Source organism: Poecilia latipinna, unplaced genomic scaffold (genome assembly GCF_001443285.1).
Source record: "Poecilia latipinna isolate Pla-1442-1.1 unplaced genomic scaffold, P_latipinna-1.0 Scaffold2535, whole genome shotgun sequence".
Classification (NCBI taxonomy): Eukaryota; Metazoa; Chordata; class Actinopteri; order Cyprinodontiformes; family Poeciliidae; genus Poecilia; species Poecilia latipinna.
The window spans coordinates 40,735-60,753 of NW_015115151.1; the positions used below are offsets into that span (position 1 = coordinate 40,735).

The following is a 20,019-nucleotide window of genomic DNA, read 5'->3' on the forward strand; positions in this document are numbered from 1 at the left end:
CAGTCTTATTCAACCCCCTTCAAATAAAGTGTTACCATATTTTCCAATTTTCTCTTTCAAGATACATTGAAGGGAGCATTGTTTGAGTGTTCATAAGGCTGGATAATTTACTATAAGTTATGATCATGAAGCCCGCTGCAAAAGATATTTCAAACTTATCCAGCAGAAGAAATGGCTTTCCAACCATTAATGTATTGTATTAGGATTAATTCAACTGTGGAAAGCCTAAAGCATGTTCTTTATTAAATCTAATAAAGTTAAGCTAAGCTAAGTTAAGCTCTTTAGTAGAGGCAGATCTAAATGTTCAGTTTTTACATGCTTACAGCTGGTAAAGACACTAAGATCAAGAATTAGCAAAGGGGGTGAAAAAGAAATAAACACTACACTTTCGAAATTTTTATCTATAGAAATATTGTCCTTCCACTTCACAATGATGCACTACCTTGGGTTGATCAAAATTAGTGGAATAGGTAAAATATGTCGGTGTGTATGGATGCACAAGTGGAATAAAATGGATTCATTCTCCTGTGTGAAATAAAGAAACATTGAAAAGAAATTTTTCTGATCATCATACAAAACATTTATTTTTTCCCACAATACACAAGAGACCCTAAGAAAAAGAGAGTTAGAAAAAAATGTCAGGATTTTTTTTTTTGGAAGAGACTATCCTCATCTTCAGTATGTGTATCTGTCAAATGTGTCCCCAGAAACATTTCTCTTAAAAATTAATGACAAACTTTGATTTGCCAATTCAGCCAAAAATAAATTAAGCTGTACGTTTTTCCACTTACATAACAGTTCCTGACCACCAGAACCCCTTTCCCATCCCCGTATTCTGGGAAAAAGATATTTCCACTGAAATGCAGCAATCAAGACCTTCTGTCCTCATGTTTGACGGCAGAAAGTGAGTTCCCGTTTCTCTAGGAGCCCTCTTCCTGAGATTGCAGACAAACTTCCTGTGAGAAAAATGATTACACCAACCTAAACAGACACAATTGAATATTTGGACATTCCAGAAGGGCAGGATTTGCTGCAACAGATTACAACACTTAAAATAAAAAGTACATATATATTTGATAATTTATTTCTTTGTTGTATTAACGTAACATAATTTCTTGGCAATAAATCCCAGACAGTTATGAAAAAACTTTAAATTGTGCCTCATTTGCAAGGAACATTTGTGGGTTATATCCATGAAAAACTTCTAAAATCAGCTCAACCAATATCCTACAGCTGATTCATCTTTTATATATCTGCATTGTGAACCAATGATGATGAGCCTTGTCTACTCCGCTCCCACACCGCAGCATCACACTGCTTTTACCAAAAGCTGCGTGGCATTGGCAGTGAGGATTTGAAGAGTCAACTCTGCAAATGAAAACATAACATGTATTTTCTTTAGAAACGTGGAACCACTTTAAGGGAGTATACAGGTTTTTCAATAGAATAAGCTTTATTGCTACGATGCATCATTACAAAAAAAAAAAATTCTTTATGTGAACTTTTAATAAATCCAAAACTAATTATGGGTCAGTGATTCTGAGCATGTCTGTGATTTAGAGGCTTTCTGTTATTTATATGGTAACATTTGAGGGAAAAAAAATGGAGAACAGACATAATCTCCATCCATCTGGAGCTCCAAACCACAATGGTGTGAAAACATATTTATAATAATTAATTTTTTTTTTTAATTTGTGAATTCTATACCCAGTGGATCAGGGCTGTCTTAAATCTCCAGTTAAAGATCTTTTAATTCAGAATGATGATCAAATCTCACAGGTTGGAAGATCTGCTCTTTGTGAAGTGTGAAGTGCTTCCACTGTCTCATTCTGCCAGAACCATTTTATACACACACACGCACGCGTGCACGCACATATACACATACACACGCACACACCTAGACAAACGCACACACATGCACACACACACCTACACACACATACGCTTCCAAAATAAATTCAATAAATAAGACATCATGTTGTAAGGCAATGCTGATCATGTGTTTGTCACAATGAACAACAAATCAAGAAACATACATGTATCAATATGCACATTCATTAAGAGAAACCAGCCACCATGCTGCTATCAGTTGAAGCTACAAGGCCTTACAGGTGATCTCCTGTTGGACAGGCTCTGCCCCCACAGCGCCTCCCGCTGCTTTCCACTTGCAGGACGACCTGCTGGATTCAGGGCTCCAGCAGACTGGATGCAGTGCAACAACCAACCTTGATTATATTCAGGAAAAGTCAAAACAGAAACAGAGAGTCTAAAGCCCAGCCACTCAGAGCCTCAGGACAATCCCGAGGTCTCCAGGTAACTCTGCAGCTTCCGAACAGTACTTCTGTCCAGGGAGCAAAGGTCAAAATCAAAAGTAGTATTTGTGATGTGGAAATGCCCCGTCTCCTCAATCAGGTTTACGATCTGGAAACCACAAGAAACAGCAGAATGTTTTTACCAACACTGAAACTTCAACAGCTTTCTGAACGGAAACAGCAGAATAAATGTTTACTTCTGTTACAAGGAGAGAAAGAGTCTCAGAGACTTAAAGTTTTCCTTTTCTCATTTGAACAAGCGAAACCTTGGACCCATATTGTACTTGAAACCGATTGGAGACAGTGAAAACTCTGATTGGCTGTGGTCCTGATATTCGTGTACATGTCTGCGTTGTCAGCTGCAGTCAAGAGGCAAGAAGACCAGCCTGCTCAGATAGACAGACTGGTAGAGAAAATGAAAAGAATGATTGACAGGTTTTCTGTCAACTTAAGGCCTGAACCGTCCGAAAATCATTCCCAATGGTCTGACACAAAGTCATCAACCTCTACCTCTACAATTTTTAAAGCACAATTTCAAATATTGCATTAGGGAAGGTTGATGGAAATGGCAAAATTTGAAATACTTTTCTTAATTCCACAAAAAGGTTTTAATGGCTAATGCACATTTGAAGAATTAGTAAAATTGTCAACTGTTTGTCAACATATTGACAAACAGCAAACATTAACCTCAGATGTTTACATTTGCTTATCTTGGTTAATTCGCTCAGAAAGCTATGCCACATTGATGCATTAATTCATGACTGAGTGCAGACAACTCATCCAGAATGTTCATCAAGTCCTTCATCACTCAGAAGTAATAATGTTATGTTCTGATTAACTAAATTTGATGATTTCTTTAGATTAAGTCAGAATCACAAACATGCAGAAATACATATCTGAAAAAAGTCAGTTTCATTTTCTGACTTCAGTTGATCAAAGTAAGGATTTTACTGTGAGGGACCGTTTTGTCTCATATAACTGCTCTGGTCAACATTTTCGGAGCCCAGGATGTAGAAGTGTTTATTATGCATCAGTGCTTGAGTCAAAATGACATATTGACAAATAAAGCTCACCTGCTGCAGTATATGGCCTTCCCTTAGTGTCATCAGTCTATTGTGCAGCTCTACCAACTCATCCAGGTAAGCCTGGAAAACACAGCCACGTGCAGTTAGCTTCACGGCAATCAGTTTACATACCAAGGCAAAGAAATCCCAAAACAAAGGATAAAAGGGTCATTTTTGAGAAGTTGTTTTTGTATAGAAAATGGGAGCTGTGTGCACTTTTACAGCCCAGATAGAAAAACATGAGTGAATCCACATTGAAACAACAAAAAGCAGAAACACTGAATCAACGTTGAAGCCTGACATTGAATCAATATTTAAAGTGTTCGGTGATTTATAAGTTGAATCAGCGTTAGGGTTTCAACCATAACTGACTAGTGTCATTGATATAGTTAGCAATGTTGATTCAAACATCATGTGAATGTGGATCTACATGCACACTTGTGTTGATTTTATATTGAAAGTTAAGGAATCAATATTGATTCATGTACATTTTTTGGTCTGATAGGTCTACATCATAACATACTATTAAAAGTTTATTCACTGGTGTTCAACACACAATTTTTTGGTAGACAATGCGTATTATGTCATTCACAATTATCTCAAATTACTATATTTTCAAAAATGTGTGTACACAACTTAAAAAATTACTTAGAAAGTAGGAGGGAAGGTGGGAAAGGGAGGAGAAGTGACAAACATTGTGACAAACATTGATTCGACATTGACCGGCATCAATGTCAAATTGATGTTTGGCATTGATCAGACGTTGGCATTTCAATCATTAGATTTCAACCACAACACAACATTGATTCAATTACATATTTTCAACATTGGTTACTTGACTAGAATTAGATGATTTTTTTATGGCTGATCCACCATCAATCATCGACCTCAATCAAAAATCTACCTTTTTGATCATAATTCAACACTGAATTACCGTTCCTTGCTATCTGTGTATACAGTACTCTTCATTTGAATGTTGACCTAGTGGGTTTACCTTGTCACAGTCTAGGTTTTCATTCTTGTCTTGCTTGCTCTGTCTGATGGGGCTCCTCACCTCTAGAATCTGGAAAAGAACATAGTCACACTGTTTACAACAGCATACAGTTGACTGCTTGGTTCTCACGTCAGGTAATTTATGGAATACATAGCTGTAGAGCGCTTTAATATTCTACCTGGTTATTGGTGCTTTTTATCAAAGCTGGGGCCTCTTTGTGGGTGGGGGATGAGGGAGAGGAGCCATCAGTCTCACTGCCATCACTTAAACTAACCCTGAGGACAACAAAGTCCTCAGGGTTAGTTGTGTCCTCATAACAAAGAAAAAAAAAACATTTATATTAGGGCCTGGACTTTAACGCATTAATTTTGATTCATTAATTACATACATTTTAACATGTAAAAATTTTGTATGCAATTAATCTTTTTTTCCATTCAAAAGCTCCTTTATATCACTGATGTGAGACAAGCATCATATTTCTACACCAGAAGAAGCCAGATGCAGTAAATCTGGGAATAAATAATAGATGAAATTTATAATAATGAAGTCACAGTTGTTTCTTTTTATCAGCTTCCTTTGTCTTGTTATGATCTTGTGGCAAGACTGTCGGCTCTCATTGCTCAGTAACTTTAAAATCCATTCACAGACGGCATCGTCCATTAATACTGCCATAAACAGAGCACTGTTGTGTGACGTCTGCATTCTTCTTATGCTCATGAGGGTTGCTTTGGTGTCGTAAACCGTTCACGTAGAAATGTGATTAAGGTTACATCATTCAGTAGTATGCATGAGCACCAAAAAAACATTGGATTTCAGTGGAAAAAAATGGAATTGAGCATCAGGACTTGCTGTGTGAGAATAGCCGTAAGATGCTTTTCCACTAGATCGCTTCTAACTGGTTTGGTCCCAGTCCAGATTCTTTTTCCATTAGCAGATCTGGCACGGCTCTGCCTGGCTGTATTCAGATTTTTGTACCTACTTCAACAGTAGTACCAGCTGTACCGAGCTGAGTACTGCACCAAAGTGATTGGATTGACAGCTGACCGCAGTCGTTGACTGACTTGTGATTATCTCTCAAAACTCCAAACAACATTACAGTTTAGCTGTGGGCCACAAACATGCTGTTTGCCATCAGAGACCTGCTCAGTACAGAGAAGTATAATTATGAGTTTAATCAGGAGCAGCGGCAGGAACACATGCTACGTTTTGGAGTGGAATGACCGTGATTTAGTAGCGCTGCTAGTAGTTCATCGCTCTGAAGAATGAACAGCAATAAAGAAGAGAGAAACGGTGAAGCTGTAGTCAGATTTCTGTTTGAGTACCAGTTTAGTGGCACACATCTCAACCTAATACTATGTAAGATGTGAATTTTACTTTTCCTTTGAATAAAATAAAGTTCATGAGTGGCTATTGGTTTACATATTTTGTACCTAAATCCAAAAGGTTACACATTTAAAACAATAAAGTGCCAGAATGTAATTATATTTTTATGTGTAACGGAATAATCAGCTGATCTGAGTCTTTGTTATTATGTTTGAGCAATGAATTTCTATAAGACAAAATAAAATATCTAGGTTTATTTGAGTCCATCAGAACCAGAACCNAATTTGTGAATTCTATACCCAGTGGATCAGGGCTGTCTTAAATCTCCAGTTAAAGATCTTTTAATTCAGAATGATGATCAAATCTCACAGGTTGGAAGATCTGCTCTTTGTGAAGTGTGAAGTGCTTCCACTGTCTCATTCTGCCAGAACCATTTTATACACACACACGCACGCGTGCACGCACATATACACATACACACGCACACACCTAGACAAACGCACACACATGCACACACACACCTACACACACATACGCTTCCAAAATAAATTCAATAAATAAGACATCATGTTGTAAGGCAATGCTGATCATGTGTTTGTCACAATGAACAACAAATCAAGAAACATACATGTATCAATATGCACATTCATTAAGAGAAACCAGCCACCATGCTGCTATCAGTTGAAGCTACAAGGCCTTACAGGTGATCTCCTGTTGGACAGGCTCTGCCCCCACAGCGCCTCCCGCTGCTTTCCACTTGCAGGACGACCTGCTGGATTCAGGGCTCCAGCAGACTGGATGCAGTGCAACAACCAACCTTGATTATATTCAGGAAAAGTCAAAACAGAAACAGAGAGTCTAAAGCCCAGCCACTCAGAGCCTCAGGACAATCCCGAGGTCTCCAGGTAACTCTGCAGCTTCCGAACAGTACTTCTGTCCAGGGAGCAAAGGTCAAAATCAAAAGTAGTATTTGTGATGTGGAAATGCCCCGTCTCCTCAATCAGGTTTACGATCTGGAAACCACAAGAAACAGCAGAATGTTTTTACCAACACTGAAACTTCAACAGCTTTCTGAACGGAAACAGCAGAATAAATGTTTACTTCTGTTACAAGGAGAGAAAGAGTCTCAGAGACTTAAAGTTTTCCTTTTCTCATTTGAACAAGCGAAACCTTGGACCCATATTGTACTTGAAACCGATTGGAGACAGTGAAAACTCTGATTGGCTGTGGTCCTGATATTCGTGTACATGTCTGCGTTGTCAGCTGCAGTCAAGAGGCAAGAAGACCAGCCTGCTCAGATAGACAGACTGGTAGAGAAAATGAAAAGAATGATTGACAGGTTTTCTGTCAACTTAAGGCCTGAACCGTCCGAAAATCATTCCCAATGGTCTGACACAAAGTCATCAACCTCTACCTCTACAATTTTTAAAGCACAATTTCAAATATTGCATTAGGGAAGGTTGATGGAAATGGCAAAATTTGAAATACTTTTCTTAATTCCACAAAAAGGTTTTAATGGCTAATGCACATTTGAAGAATTAGTAAAATTGTCAACTGTTTGTCAACATATTGACAAACAGCAAACATTAACCTCAGATGTTTACATTTGCTTATCTTGGTTAATTCGCTCAGAAAGCTATGCCACATTGATGCATTAATTCATGACTGAGTGCAGACAACTCATCCAGAATGTTCATCAAGTCCTTCATCACTCAGAAGTAATAATGTTATGTTCTGATTAACTAAATTTGATGATTTCTTTAGATTAAGTCAGAATCACAAACATGCAGAAATACATATCTGAAAAAAGTCAGTTTCATTTTCTGACTTCAGTTGATCAAAGTAAGGATTTTACTGTGAGGGACCGTTTTGTCTCATATAACTGCTCTGGTCAACATTTTCGGAGCCCAGGATGTAGAAGTGTTTATTATGCATCAGTGCTTGAGTCAAAATGACATATTGACAAATAAAGCTCACCTGCTGCAGTATATGGCCTTCCCTTAGTGTCATCAGTCTATTGTGCAGCTCTACCAACTCATCCAGGTAAGCCTGGAAAACACAGCCACGTGCAGTTAGCTTCACGGCAATCAGTTTACATACCAAGGCAAAGAAATCCCAAAACAAAGGATAAAAGGGTCATTTTTGAGAAGTTGTTTTTGTATAGAAAATGGGAGCTGTGTGCACTTTTACAGCCCAGATAGAAAAACATGAGTGAATCCACATTGAAACAACAAAAAGCAGAAACACTGAATCAACGTTGAAGCCTGACATTGAATCAATATTTAAAGTGTTCGGTGATTTATAAGTTGAATCAGCGTTAGGGTTTCAACCATAACTGACTAGTGTCATTGATATAGTTAGCAATGTTGATTCAAACATCATGTGAATGTGGATCTACATGCACACTTGTGTTGATTTTATATTGAAAGTTAAGGAATCAATATTGATTCATGTACATTTTTTGGTCTGATAGGTCTACATCATAACATACTATTAAAAGTTTATTCACTGGTGTTCAACACACAATTTTTTGGTAGACAATGCGTATTATGTCATTCACAATTATCTCAAATTACTATATTTTCAAAAATGTGTGTACACAACTTAAAAAATTACTTAGAAAGTAGGAGGGAAGGTGGGAAAGGGAGGAGAAGTGACAAACATTGTGACAAACATTGATTCGACATTGACCGGCATCAATGTCAAATTGATGTTTGGCATTGATCAGACGTTGGCATTTCAATCATTAGATTTCAACCACAACACAACATTGATTCAATTACATATTTTCAACATTGGTTACTTGACTAGAATTAGATGATTTTTTTATGGCTGATCCACCATCAATCATCGACCTCAATCAAAAATCTACCTTTTTGATCATAATTCAACACTGAATTACCGTTCCTTGCTATCTGTGTATACAGTACTCTTCATTTGAATGTTGACCTAGTGGGTTTACCTTGTCACAGTCTAGGTTTTCATTCTTGTCTTGCTTGCTCTGTCTGATGGGGCTCCTCACCTCTAGAATCTGGAAAAGAACATAGTCACACTGTTTACAACAGCATACAGTTGACTGCTTGGTTCTCACGTCAGGTAATTTATGGAATACATAGCTGTAGAGCGCTTTAATATTCTACCTGGTTATTGGTGCTTTTTATCAAAGCTGGGGCCTCTTTGTGGGTGGGGGATGAGGGAGAGGAGCCATCAGTCTCACTGCCATCACTTAAACTAACCCTGAGGACAACAAAGTCCTCAGGGTTAGTTGTGTCCTCATAACAAAGAAAAAAAAAACATTTATATTAGGGCCTGGACTTTAACGCATTAATTTTGATTCATTAATTACATACATTTTAACATGTAAAAATTTTGTATGCAATTAATCTTTTTTTCCATTCAAAAGCTCCTTTATATCACTGATGTGAGACAAGCATCATATTTCTACACCAGAAGAAGCCAGATGCAGTAAATCTGGGAATAAATAATAGATGAAATTTATAATAATGAAGTCACAGTTGTTTCTTTTTATCAGCTTCCTTTGTCTTGTTATGATCTTGTGGCAAGACTGTCGGCTCTCATTGCTCAGTAACTTTAAAATCCATTCACAGACGGCATCGTCCATTAATACTGCCATAAACAGAGCACTGTTGTGTGACGTCTGCATTCTTCTTATGCTCATGAGGGTTGCTTTGGTGTCGTAAACCGTTCACGTAGAAATGTGATTAAGGTTACATCATTCAGTAGTATGCATGAGCACCAAAAAAACATTGGATTTCAGTGGAAAAAAATGGAATTGAGCATCAGGACTTGCTGTGTGAGAATAGCCGTAAGATGCTTTTCCACTAGATCGCTTCTAACTGGTTTGGTCCCAGTCCAGATTCTTTTTCCATTAGCAGATCTGGCACGGCTCTGCCTGGCTGTATTCAGATTTTTGTACCTACTTCAACAGTAGTACCAGCTGTACCGAGCTGAGTACTGCACCAAAGTGATTGGATTGACAGCTGACCGCAGTCGTTGACTGACTTGTGATTATCTCTCAAAACTCCAAACAACATTACAGTTTAGCTGTGGGCCACAAACATGCTGTTTGCCATCAGAGACCTGCTCAGTACAGAGAAGTATAATTATGAGTTTAATCAGGAGCAGCGGCAGGAACACATGCTACGTTTTGGAGTGGAATGACCGTGATTTAGTAGCGCTGCTAGTAGTTCATCGCTCTGAAGAATGAACAGCAATAAAGAAGAGAGAAACGGTGAAGCTGTAGTCAGATTTCTGTTTGAGTACCAGTTTAGTGGCACACATCTCAACCTAATACTATGTAAGATGTGAATTTTACTTTTCCTTTGAATAAAATAAAGTTCATGAGTGGCTATTGGTTTACATATTTTGTACCTAAATCCAAAAGGTTACACATTTAAAACAATAAAGTGCCAGAATGTAATTATATTTTTATGTGTAACGGAATAATCAGCTGATCTGAGTCTTTGTTATTATGTTTGAGCAATGAATTTCTATAAGACAAAATAAAATATCTAGGTTTATTTGAGTCCATCAGAACCAGAACCTGGAGATTTTGCATTGCTGCAAACATCAGGAGAGTTGATCACAGCTGCTATGCTCTCATGGACCGCACACAATAGTGAGGAACAGCATGTAATGGAGAAGCTCACTACCTGGGATAGAACCAAACTGCACATTGACTAGTTAGTGCATGACTTGTCAGGGGGAAAGTATCTTTAGTGGTTTCACTATTTAGCAAGATGAGGAGCTGTTTGTTAATGGACATTTTCTGTCTTAGTTGGTATCTGCAGTAGAACGGAACATTGCAATGCAACAGACTCTATACCAACTGTGCACCTGGAAAACACACCTTGCTGTTGGAACTGGAGCAGACTAATCAGTTTTTCAGGGATTTTCTCGTTTGTTTGCCTCATAGCAAAATACCTCCAAATTATGAATATAGTGGGTAGCTGCTGTAGGAAGATATGCACCAGTTTAGGGAGATGAAAATCACTTTGGCCGTTTCAAATTTATTGTATTGTATTATTATACAATATATTATATTGTAATTAAAAAAATGTTTTAATTTTTTTATTATAATTATTATTATACCTAAATATGGATTATTTTGCAAGATCTGATAATACTCTGCTCTGCCTACTGGTCACTAACCTGTGTTGGTGGTGTGTGAGACATGTTTGTGTTGGTCGTTCTGCATCAGAGTCCATGTCGTGGTCTTCAAGTTCTTCTGAATCGTCATCGTTGTCGTCTGACTGCAGATCTTGCACCACTGACTGCAGCGGCCCAAGCACTGCATGTCAAATACAATAACACACACAACAACTTTTCATTTATGAAATCATTGAAAGAGAGAAATGAAGTACAGTAATAAAAGTAGGATGTTGGATGTGGTGCTGGTTCCTATTGAAATTGGCCATTTTCTGGCACCTACCCTCTGTCCTGTTTAGACAGGGCTTGTTATGCTGCAGGGCTGGGTGACACATGAATTTGATCAAATTTTCTGTTCATTAAAATTTTATTCTTGGAAAATCTGGATCTCTTTTTTTCCCACCAATGCACTCCTTGGTTTTCTGTAGTTCAGAGTGATGTCAAGCCCACCACTCTCAGTTGTTTCCTGTCCGATGTTGTCCGTTTCCAACATTATTCAAGAGAAGTTTTGGTTTCCTTTTCTCCCCTAACGTTGCTTTAATCATTGAAAGTCGGCTTACTGCAATCTGCAGAGTTTCAGTTGCAGATTTTTTGTGAACTGGCACCTTGTAAATAAAATGGACTGAACTGCAGATATTGTTTGTGTGTAAACTCCTGTAAACAGCAGCTAGAGGGGAGTAATTCAGGTGTACTACCTTGACGTTTGTGGTGTGAGGGAGCAAAGCCTGAACTGGAGCTGGAACTGGCTGGACTGGGCTGTTCAGACTGAGAAAAAGAACACAAAGAAACCTCGTAGAGAAAATATACATGGTTTGTTCAGAAAATTGTTACCACCACCCACCAACACATCTGCTGACTCTAGTTGCAACTTTTACATTGGGAGATTTCTTCTCATTGACTGGTTAACTATAAACAATGAAAAACTAGTCTTTTTGAGAAACGACATTATAATAGCCATATGGAAAACAATAGTCCTGCTTTTTGATGCATCACTGAAAACACGTCATCCACAACAACCGTACAGTGTAACAGATGTTCAACATCTCGGAATCAGACTTGATTTCAAATTCTGAGATCTCTGCTGGTGACTATTGAGAACCCCATAAGTAAGAACTATGATTTACTGTAGAGTGAATAAGGAGTGGTGTGACAACTTTTGGTGATTTGCCAGAAATCTGGAAGGTGCATTTTTGTACAACCTGCAGGCAGTTAAATAATGTTTTATTTAGAATAATGCATCATAATCCAATCTGGAAGCGTGATGCATGAATAACATTTTCCAGCAATGTTCTGGATCAAGCAGCAGCTGGAGGGTTGATTTTTTTTTTAGTCAAACCTGAAAAGACACTGTTGCTGAGACATTAGTCCTCTAATCCTGGAAATATTATTCAGGTAATAGAAGGCTGACTTTGTAACTGTCTTTATGTGACTCTGAATGTTCAGGTCAGAGTTCACTATTACACCCAGATTTCAGGTCGGATCACTAGTTGTCAACTGTAGTAACTGAAGCTATGCATGGACTATATATTGTTCTTCTTTAGGTCCAAAAATAATAACTTCAGATTTGTTTCAGTTTAGCTGGAGAAAGTTTTGGCGCATCCAGACGTTTATCTGTTCTAAGCATCTGTTCAGTGATGGGTTCGGAGTCAAGTGGTGACATAGTAATGTAGAGATGTGTGTCATCTGCGTAGTTAAGGTAGCTAATCTTAGCTCCTCTTATAGCCTGAGCTAATGGGAGGAGTAGGAGGGCTCCTAGGATTGAACCTTGGGGTACCCCACATGTGATTTCTGTGTGCTTCGATGAGAAGTTTCCTATTGCAATAAAGAAATCTCTGTATGCAAGATTTGAACCAGCTGAGTACTGGACCAGAGAGTCCAACCCAACTCTTCAGTCCTTTCAATAATATGTCATGGTGAATATTGTTAAATGCTGCGCTGAGGTCCAACAGAATCAGCACTGTGATTCTTCCACAGTTTATCTTTATATGAATGCTCTTAAACACTTTGACAAGGGCAGTCACAGTTCTGTGGTGAGCACAGAAACCAGACTGAAGGACATCAAAGCGGTTGGTTATCATAAGGAAGCCATTTAACTGTTAAAACACTGCATTTTCAATAATTTTCCTGATGAATGGAATGTTGGAGACTGGCCAGTAATTTTGGAGGAGTGATTTGTCTAGATTGTTTTTTTTAATCAGTGGTTTGATAACTGCCATTTTTAAAGCCTGGGGGAAACCCCTGATGAAAGCAATGAGTTTGTGATATGTTTTTGATGAGGGAATAACATTATAACATGATACAACACTAAAGAAGTCAATTTTATGTAATACTCAATGCCTCTCTGACTCGTAGACCTTCCATTATATGAGGGAGTGAGAAACAACCCTTCTCCATCAAGTTAACTTGATTTTATACGAGAAGGAACACCTTCCTTTAAAACTGGTCTATACTAATATTAAACACACTAATTACCCAGTTGCTACTTATCTTCCAATAGTAACAGTGACATGTTGCTTCTGTCTCTATATTGTCGTCCCTCCTCTCTGTGTCTGGCAGAATGCCATCACCAAGGGCGTAAATCCCATCTCATTAATGGGTGGGGGACCATAAACAGGGAAATTTTTTAAGAGCAATTTTTTGGGGGGTTTGGGGTCAGCAAAGTTACAGTAAAATGTGGTTTAAATTTTCTTGTGTGTGTGATGAGCTGCACCATCAAAAATGACTAGTAAGTAGCAATGAATAACAAAAGTGCTTTTCTCAGTAAACAACCTGTTGAGACCCATATAAGTCAAACTAAGATTCAAATGTTGCTTAGATATGAGTTTGGTTCAGTGTCACAACTCTAGTGTCTGCTACACCTTTACAAAAACTTAAGGGTCTAAATAAAAACAAGTTTTAATAAGTAACTCTGCTTAATAAAATTCCTCATAAATATTGATTTATTGCAGTGGTTCTCAATACAAGTCATGTGTTATTTAAATTATAACTTAAGTTACTTTAAACTTTTATTTATTTATTTATTTTTCATGTTAAAACCTATAAATATGTAGGAACTGAACATTTGGGAAGTATCATAACTTAAACTTAAAGGTCAGCACCAGTTTTCTAGAAAAATATTCAGATTTTATATTGTGGTTTTAAAGTGTCTACGTTGAAGACGGTAAGATATAAAGGCATACTTTTTTTTTTTTTACTGTCAGATGCAACAGTTTCTCTGCTCTCGGCTCCCATACAGAGCTGTTGGCTAGTGGTAATGCTCAGTTGCTCGCTCCCATTTCAAACTCTTCTTATTAAAGTAAGAGTTAGAGAGCTAAATATAATTTAAATACTGGCTACCTTAGAAAAGAAAAACGAGCTAAGTCTATGAAAGCAATGTAGCAGTTTTGCTAGTTTTGATTTCCAAACCATAAGGTGGCAGTTTATCATGATTCAGCCAAAGTAATGAAATAACGAACTGTGGACTGATTTTTATTGTTAATGCGTTTCACTCTATTGACCAGCGAAAGTAAATAAAACGTGTTACATGTCTTTTGCTTTAAGTATTTACTTACTGGAGGGTTTTTTGTTAGTGCTGCAGAGCCACAGCTGACAGGTTCACTTCACCTTCACAAGCTCTAATGGAGTCTGTGTAGTTCAGCTCTGCTGTTGCTCCTCCTACACTTTGGACTGAACCATTGTTCTAACAATAGTGGGGGGACCTAAAAATTAATTCTTGTTTTTTTCTTAGATGAATGGCAGATTTACTTCGTTCTTTGTTTCTATTGCCTTTTATAAACTGATATTGTTTAAATACAAGGGTTTCATTCAAGATTTCTTTGGGGGGATTTTAGACTTTTCCAAGATTGGAGGGTCCGGACCCCACATTAAAAATCACAAACATTCGAACTATGTGGCCATTTTTTTTCTCAGGACAAATCAGGAACTTTCTATTTCTATTGAGTTAAATTGAGACAATTAGATCATGTCATACATCTTTGTTAAAACATTTTGTGTAAATACCATGCTATTTGTTATACTTATTTTTAATACTATGTTTATTAGGTATTTTGATTATTCATACAAAAAAGGAAAAAGGAACAATAACAACAAGAGGACAAAGCTAATACAGCACTAATCTGGAGTCAAGTACATAAATTACAGCAATCACTATAAAAGCTATATACTTATTTTTTAAAAGTCAACCGTACTGAAGTAGTATCAAGCTTCCAATTTTTCAAATAGATTTGGATCCAAGTGTGCAAACTCTAATTCATGTGGGAGTGTCAGCATAAACCACAGTTGTCCAAGAAGACAAAGCGAACAGTGACCTCCAGCAGAAACATGAAAGAAAAAGAGCACAGTGAGGATAAAAGACTTCAGTGGTCATTACCTCCTGACAACAAACAACACACAGCTGGTCTGTTGGTTTATGGGATAGCTTCTTCAATGTGCCATAAATCTCAGTACCACTCCTTTTTAGGGCTTTTGTCCTGCTCCACTCCAGCCCATTAAAGTTGAATATCAGTCTGCTGAGATGAATCAGGCCTCTTCCCTCAGTGACAGCAACAAGTTGGATATTTAAAAAGAAATGCAATTGTATCATATGCGTATATAAAAAAATAGGGAAAAAGGTCAATATATTTCGTCATTCACCTCAGAACATAAGAAACTCATCATATATTTTTTTTACGGAGTGAAATATTTTAAGCCTTCATTGCTTGTAATTTTGATGATTACTGGATACAGAGAATGAAAAACCAAAATTCAGCGTCTCAGAAAATTTGAATATTATAAAAAGGCAAATGAACAGAAAGTTGTGTGGAAGGAAAGTGTGGTAAGAAAAGGTGCACTAGCATCGGAGGTTGAGAAATTCTTTTAAGGAATAAAGGAAGTGTCACAAGGAATGGGTTGCTTTTTCCTTCCACTCAACTTTCCATGTATTTGAATTTTTTACAATATTAAAATTTTCTGAAACACTGAATTTTGTGTTTTCATTATCTGCATAGTGACAAGAAAAAATTATTTTGCAAAGTGACAAGAAAAAAAGGCTTGAAATATTTCACACTGTGTATATATGTAATTTACACAGTGTGCACACTTATTAGGCAAGGGAGTATATTGACTATTTTATCACTTTTAGGCATATTTTCTCATTTCAAGGTGGATAAACTTGATTGCTTAATGGATTTACTCACAACAAGTGATGTGTATCTATTTAATAAGGTGCTTGTGGCCTATGGATGTCAACACCTTAAATCAAGGTGTACATAATTATTAGGCAGATTCTTTTCTTTAGGAAAAATGGGTTTTGGATTGGAGAGTAGGGGAAATTTGTAGCAGTTTGCTGCTACCATCAGAGGGGCAGGAGTTGAGGGGTCTGGCAATACAATTACTATAATACAGAAATGTATGGTAAAAACTAATAATTTACAGGGGTAAAATACGGTGGTTTCCCAGCCAAAAAGGGAGACTTGACAAGTTGACAGGTATGCCAAAAAGAGATTTAAATGACTCTGAAACATCAAAAATGACCAAAAGTCTCTCAGAGGGATGCAGAACTCATGAAACTGCAAAAATATTGGGGTGTGATCACAGAACTATCTAATATTTCCTAGCAAATAGTCAACAGGGTTCAGTAAACATGTTGAGAAAAAAAGATGCAAATTAACTGCCAAGGATTTAAGAAAAATCATACGTGAAGCCACCAGGAAGTCTGTACTTTCCAGTTTTGTCATATTCCATAACAACTACCTCCCTATAGTACCTAGAAGTACCAAATATTCAGAGCTCAGAGACATAGCCAAGGTCAGGAAGGCTGAGACTCAGCTGCCATTGAACCAGATTTCAGCTGAAGCCTAAAGACTGGGCAGAGAAATATCTGAAGACAGATTTTTTAAAGGTTTTATGGATGAGACTACTGACAGACCAGATAGATGGTCCAGTGGGTGCATTAATAACAGGCACAGAGTCTACAAAAGCCATCAAACACCAGTTCACCCAGGATGTAAACCTCTTTGACTCCTCCACTCTGTTTTATGCAAACTGTAGGCGATATCACCCAGTCCACTCCCACATGCAGGGTGCTCTAAACATGATTTTTCATGCAAGACACTCTGCTTTAGCTTGTCATTATCACCAACTCCACATTTCCTCTCCTGTGATTTTTTTCAGGCACACTGCTCACACAAGTAAATGAGAGCAGTGGTCTGTAGGCCTGGTGCTCGGCCACCGGGGTTGGTAGCTTGGGGAGAATCAAACACCTGGCATTTGTCACCATACATCCCCTTTTACAACCTTTACCATCCTCATTCCCTGTATGATAAAAGTTTAAAGTCTTTGTCCATACAGCACAGACAAAGAAACACTGGTTCGGATCATACTTGTTAATAACACCCCTGCCAGAGTAAACTGCTTATCCACAGAACATGCACAAAAGAAACAGTCCTCTGCCCCTTTTACACAAACTTTTAAAAATAGAAATAAAAACAGCAATGCATTAAAGAAAACTATTCAAAGCAGTGGGATTCAGACTTTCACTACACATACTAACCCTTTTCCCTCTCTCACAAAGATTAAAGTCAAACTCTTTGGCATTCATGAGAGTATCTCTTTTTTTTTCTCCTCAGGTGTAAAACCATAAATTTTTCCTGTCTGCTATTTGGCTTTATTACCGCCTTTCTTTATGGGGAGGTTCTCCACCAAATGTGTGTGGACCAGGCAACCCAGTCAAATGTCTTTACTAATGAAAAGAGCCACTACAGGGAAGTTTTACCCTGCAGTGGCACTTACAGTAAGTTTTTCTTTCCTGTAAGTGCAGAGGAACGGTACAAAAATAAGCAGTTTTCCTATATTTTAAGTATTGGTGGGGTGAAATGATGCTGTTTTGGTCATAAAGGCAACTGCAAAATGCATCTTATAACTATTCTTCACAACTTTGATCATTTCCTGTTGGCCACACATACAGCTGAACTCCTACCTCAGTTTATTAGGTGTCCACCCCTTCACCCAGCCCCCAACAGCTTGCCAGACCACCATTAAGACTCTCTTCCTGCTGGTTCTTTGATTTTATTGTACTCCACACCAAGGACTAGCCACCAATATTTCCCCCTTCTGAAGTTTCACTGGAAGTGTTTCCCACAAGACACACCAGTAACATTTACTAATTTGCTTCTTAAAACTCTTAAGAGTGGAGAAGTAATGTGCTCAACTTACATCTGACTTTGTCTGATCTTCCATATCAGAGTCGTTGGGGTCCACCAACTCCTGGAATGGTGGAAGCCTGGACACTTTCTTGCGCTCTGCTTCATCCAGTTCTGGGCGTAGTTTAGTTGTTGCCATCTGCGATTTTTTCTTGTCGGAATAATGAGAGTCTGAACCTAATGTTTGCTTTACTGATGATTTCAGATACCCCTTTCTGCGTTTTTTGGTCATAAGATCATCACTGTCCAACACAGAGAGGCGCTTGTTTAAGCCTAATCCATGGGTTACTGACTCACTTCGATGCTCCTTGGACAAAGACTTGGGTTCCTTAAAACCCATCTTAGGATTGCTATCTCTCAGTGGCTGATTCTCTTTGGGTTTCCTTGAAGATTCTTTGGGGACTTTTGAGGATTCCCAGCCAGAGTCTCTAAAGGCACTTTTGGGCTCTTTCAAGTTTCTTAAAGGCTTGTCTTTGTGGTCCTTGGAGGGTTTGTGGAGTTTGGAAAAGTTGCTGCTGTTTGTGCTAGTGGTTGTGGCTGTTGTGAGTAGGTCAGTTTTACCTCCTTTGAAGCAATCCTACAGATAAAAAAACAAAACAAAACAAAAACATATTCAATAAACTTGAAGGGAAATAAAGAAACTAAGCTGCTTCTTGGTGCAAATTTGGTTTCTGGGAATCTCCTAAATTTTTCTGCTCAGTAAACTGTTCACTGTATTTGGATCAGGTTATATAAATGTTTACCATCTGCTTTCATTTAAAAAAGCAAACATTTTAAACTAATCAGTTCTTAGCAAGGCTACCCATCTCTGAATTTCCTGTTATGGCTAAAGTTCTTAAAAGGGTTGTGACACACTATAATTCAGATGACAAACATCTTGGACAAATTTTAATCTGGTTTTTATTGAGTAAGAGTCCTAAATGACTTACTCAAAAGAATCTGCACTTAAGTGAATCAGATTTAAATTATCTCTGACACCTTTGATTATTCAGTACTATACCAAAAATTAAAATTCCTGGGCACATATATCTGGTTTGGCTTGCTTCTTATTTTTTGTTCAGAAGTCTTTATGCAGCTCAATCAAATCTTAAATCATCTTTAGGCCTTGTATATGTAGTCGGATCTTCATAAAAATCAATTATCTCCGCTATATTGTACAAAAGGAATAATACAAGATCAGTTTCAGACATGAAATTTGTATCCTCACAAAAAGCACTGTTTTAGACATGACAAACCTATAGGGGGCAGTGTAGCGTAAAGCTAAAACCTGTGTCAGCCAATCAGATCATAGACATGAAGACGCCTCATTGAGCGCTGAGTCCTACGTTACGTCACCGCCATCTTGTATGTGGCAGCAGAGCGAACGGAGCCCCTTAAGTCCTGTGCTGTGTGGACTTGTTTCAATCGTTTTACAATACAAACTATATTCATCGACATTACCTTTCACAGCTAAGGATGAAAGAACAGAATTACTTGACTTTGCAGCCAGAAACTAGCTTCTAAACAACCGATAAATAGTTCCTCTGTAGCTAAATTGACCCGAAGTAACCACTGATTGTTAGCGTAGCTAACGTTTTCATGCTGTGTTTTCTAATGAGAGAGGGCTGATGAGAAACCGCTGTTAGAGGAGAAGTGCATTAAAGACTAGGTGATTTTGTGAGGAAAGGTCAGTCAGGATCAGTGCTGGAGCTACTGTTCTTTAATCTCTGTTTTACAGCTCAGCTTCACAATGCCGGTATTTAGCTATAAAGATGCTACAAGTCAGAGCCCAACATGCTGAAAATGTCTTTTTTCTGAATGTGAAGGAAAAATATATATTTTCTATAACACTTTTGGATAATTTCTCTTTTATCCTTGCCTTTAGCCTGTGTACCAGGATGTCTCTGGACTTCTCCCAGTCTGACCAGCAGACTGAAGCCCTGCCTGTGGTCAGTGTTCCCAGTATAATAAATAAATGTGTTTTATTCTTTAACTTTTTA

The 20,019-nt window shown here is 37.8% G+C and overlaps 1 protein-coding gene and 1 long non-coding RNA gene across 2 annotated transcripts in view; both read right to left on the bottom strand.

Moving 5' to 3' along the window:
- Window positions 1–1,057: 1,057 nt before the first annotated feature.
- On the bottom strand, window positions 1,058–4,700 carry LOC106938215 (uncharacterized). Its single transcript, XR_001422567.1, has 4 exons — window positions 4,549–4,700; window positions 4,371–4,439; window positions 3,386–3,457; window positions 1,058–2,421 (listed from the first exon to the last, which is right to left on the bottom strand). It is a non-coding gene; the product is annotated as an uncharacterized LOC106938215 (long non-coding RNA).
- A 1,274-nt stretch (window positions 4,701–5,974) lies between these two features.
- Window positions 5,975–20,019, bottom strand: part of mllt3 (MLLT3 super elongation complex subunit) — a 31,730-nt gene continuing 17,685 nt past the window's right edge. Inside the window, exons 5-11 of the mRNA XM_015020127.1 lie at window positions 18,054–18,617; window positions 11,558–11,627; window positions 10,866–11,004; window positions 8,834–8,930; window positions 8,656–8,724; window positions 7,671–7,742; window positions 5,975–6,706 (exon numbers count right to left, since the gene is read on the bottom strand). Coding sequence (XP_014875613.1) covers window positions 6,575–6,706; window positions 7,671–7,742; window positions 8,656–8,724; window positions 8,834–8,930; window positions 10,866–11,004; window positions 11,558–11,627; window positions 18,054–18,617 — 1,143 coding nt within the window. The 3' untranslated portion in view covers window positions 5,975–6,574. The remainder of the gene's footprint in view (window positions 6,707–7,670; window positions 7,743–8,655; window positions 8,725–8,833; window positions 8,931–10,865; window positions 11,005–11,557; window positions 11,628–18,053; window positions 18,618–20,019) is intronic.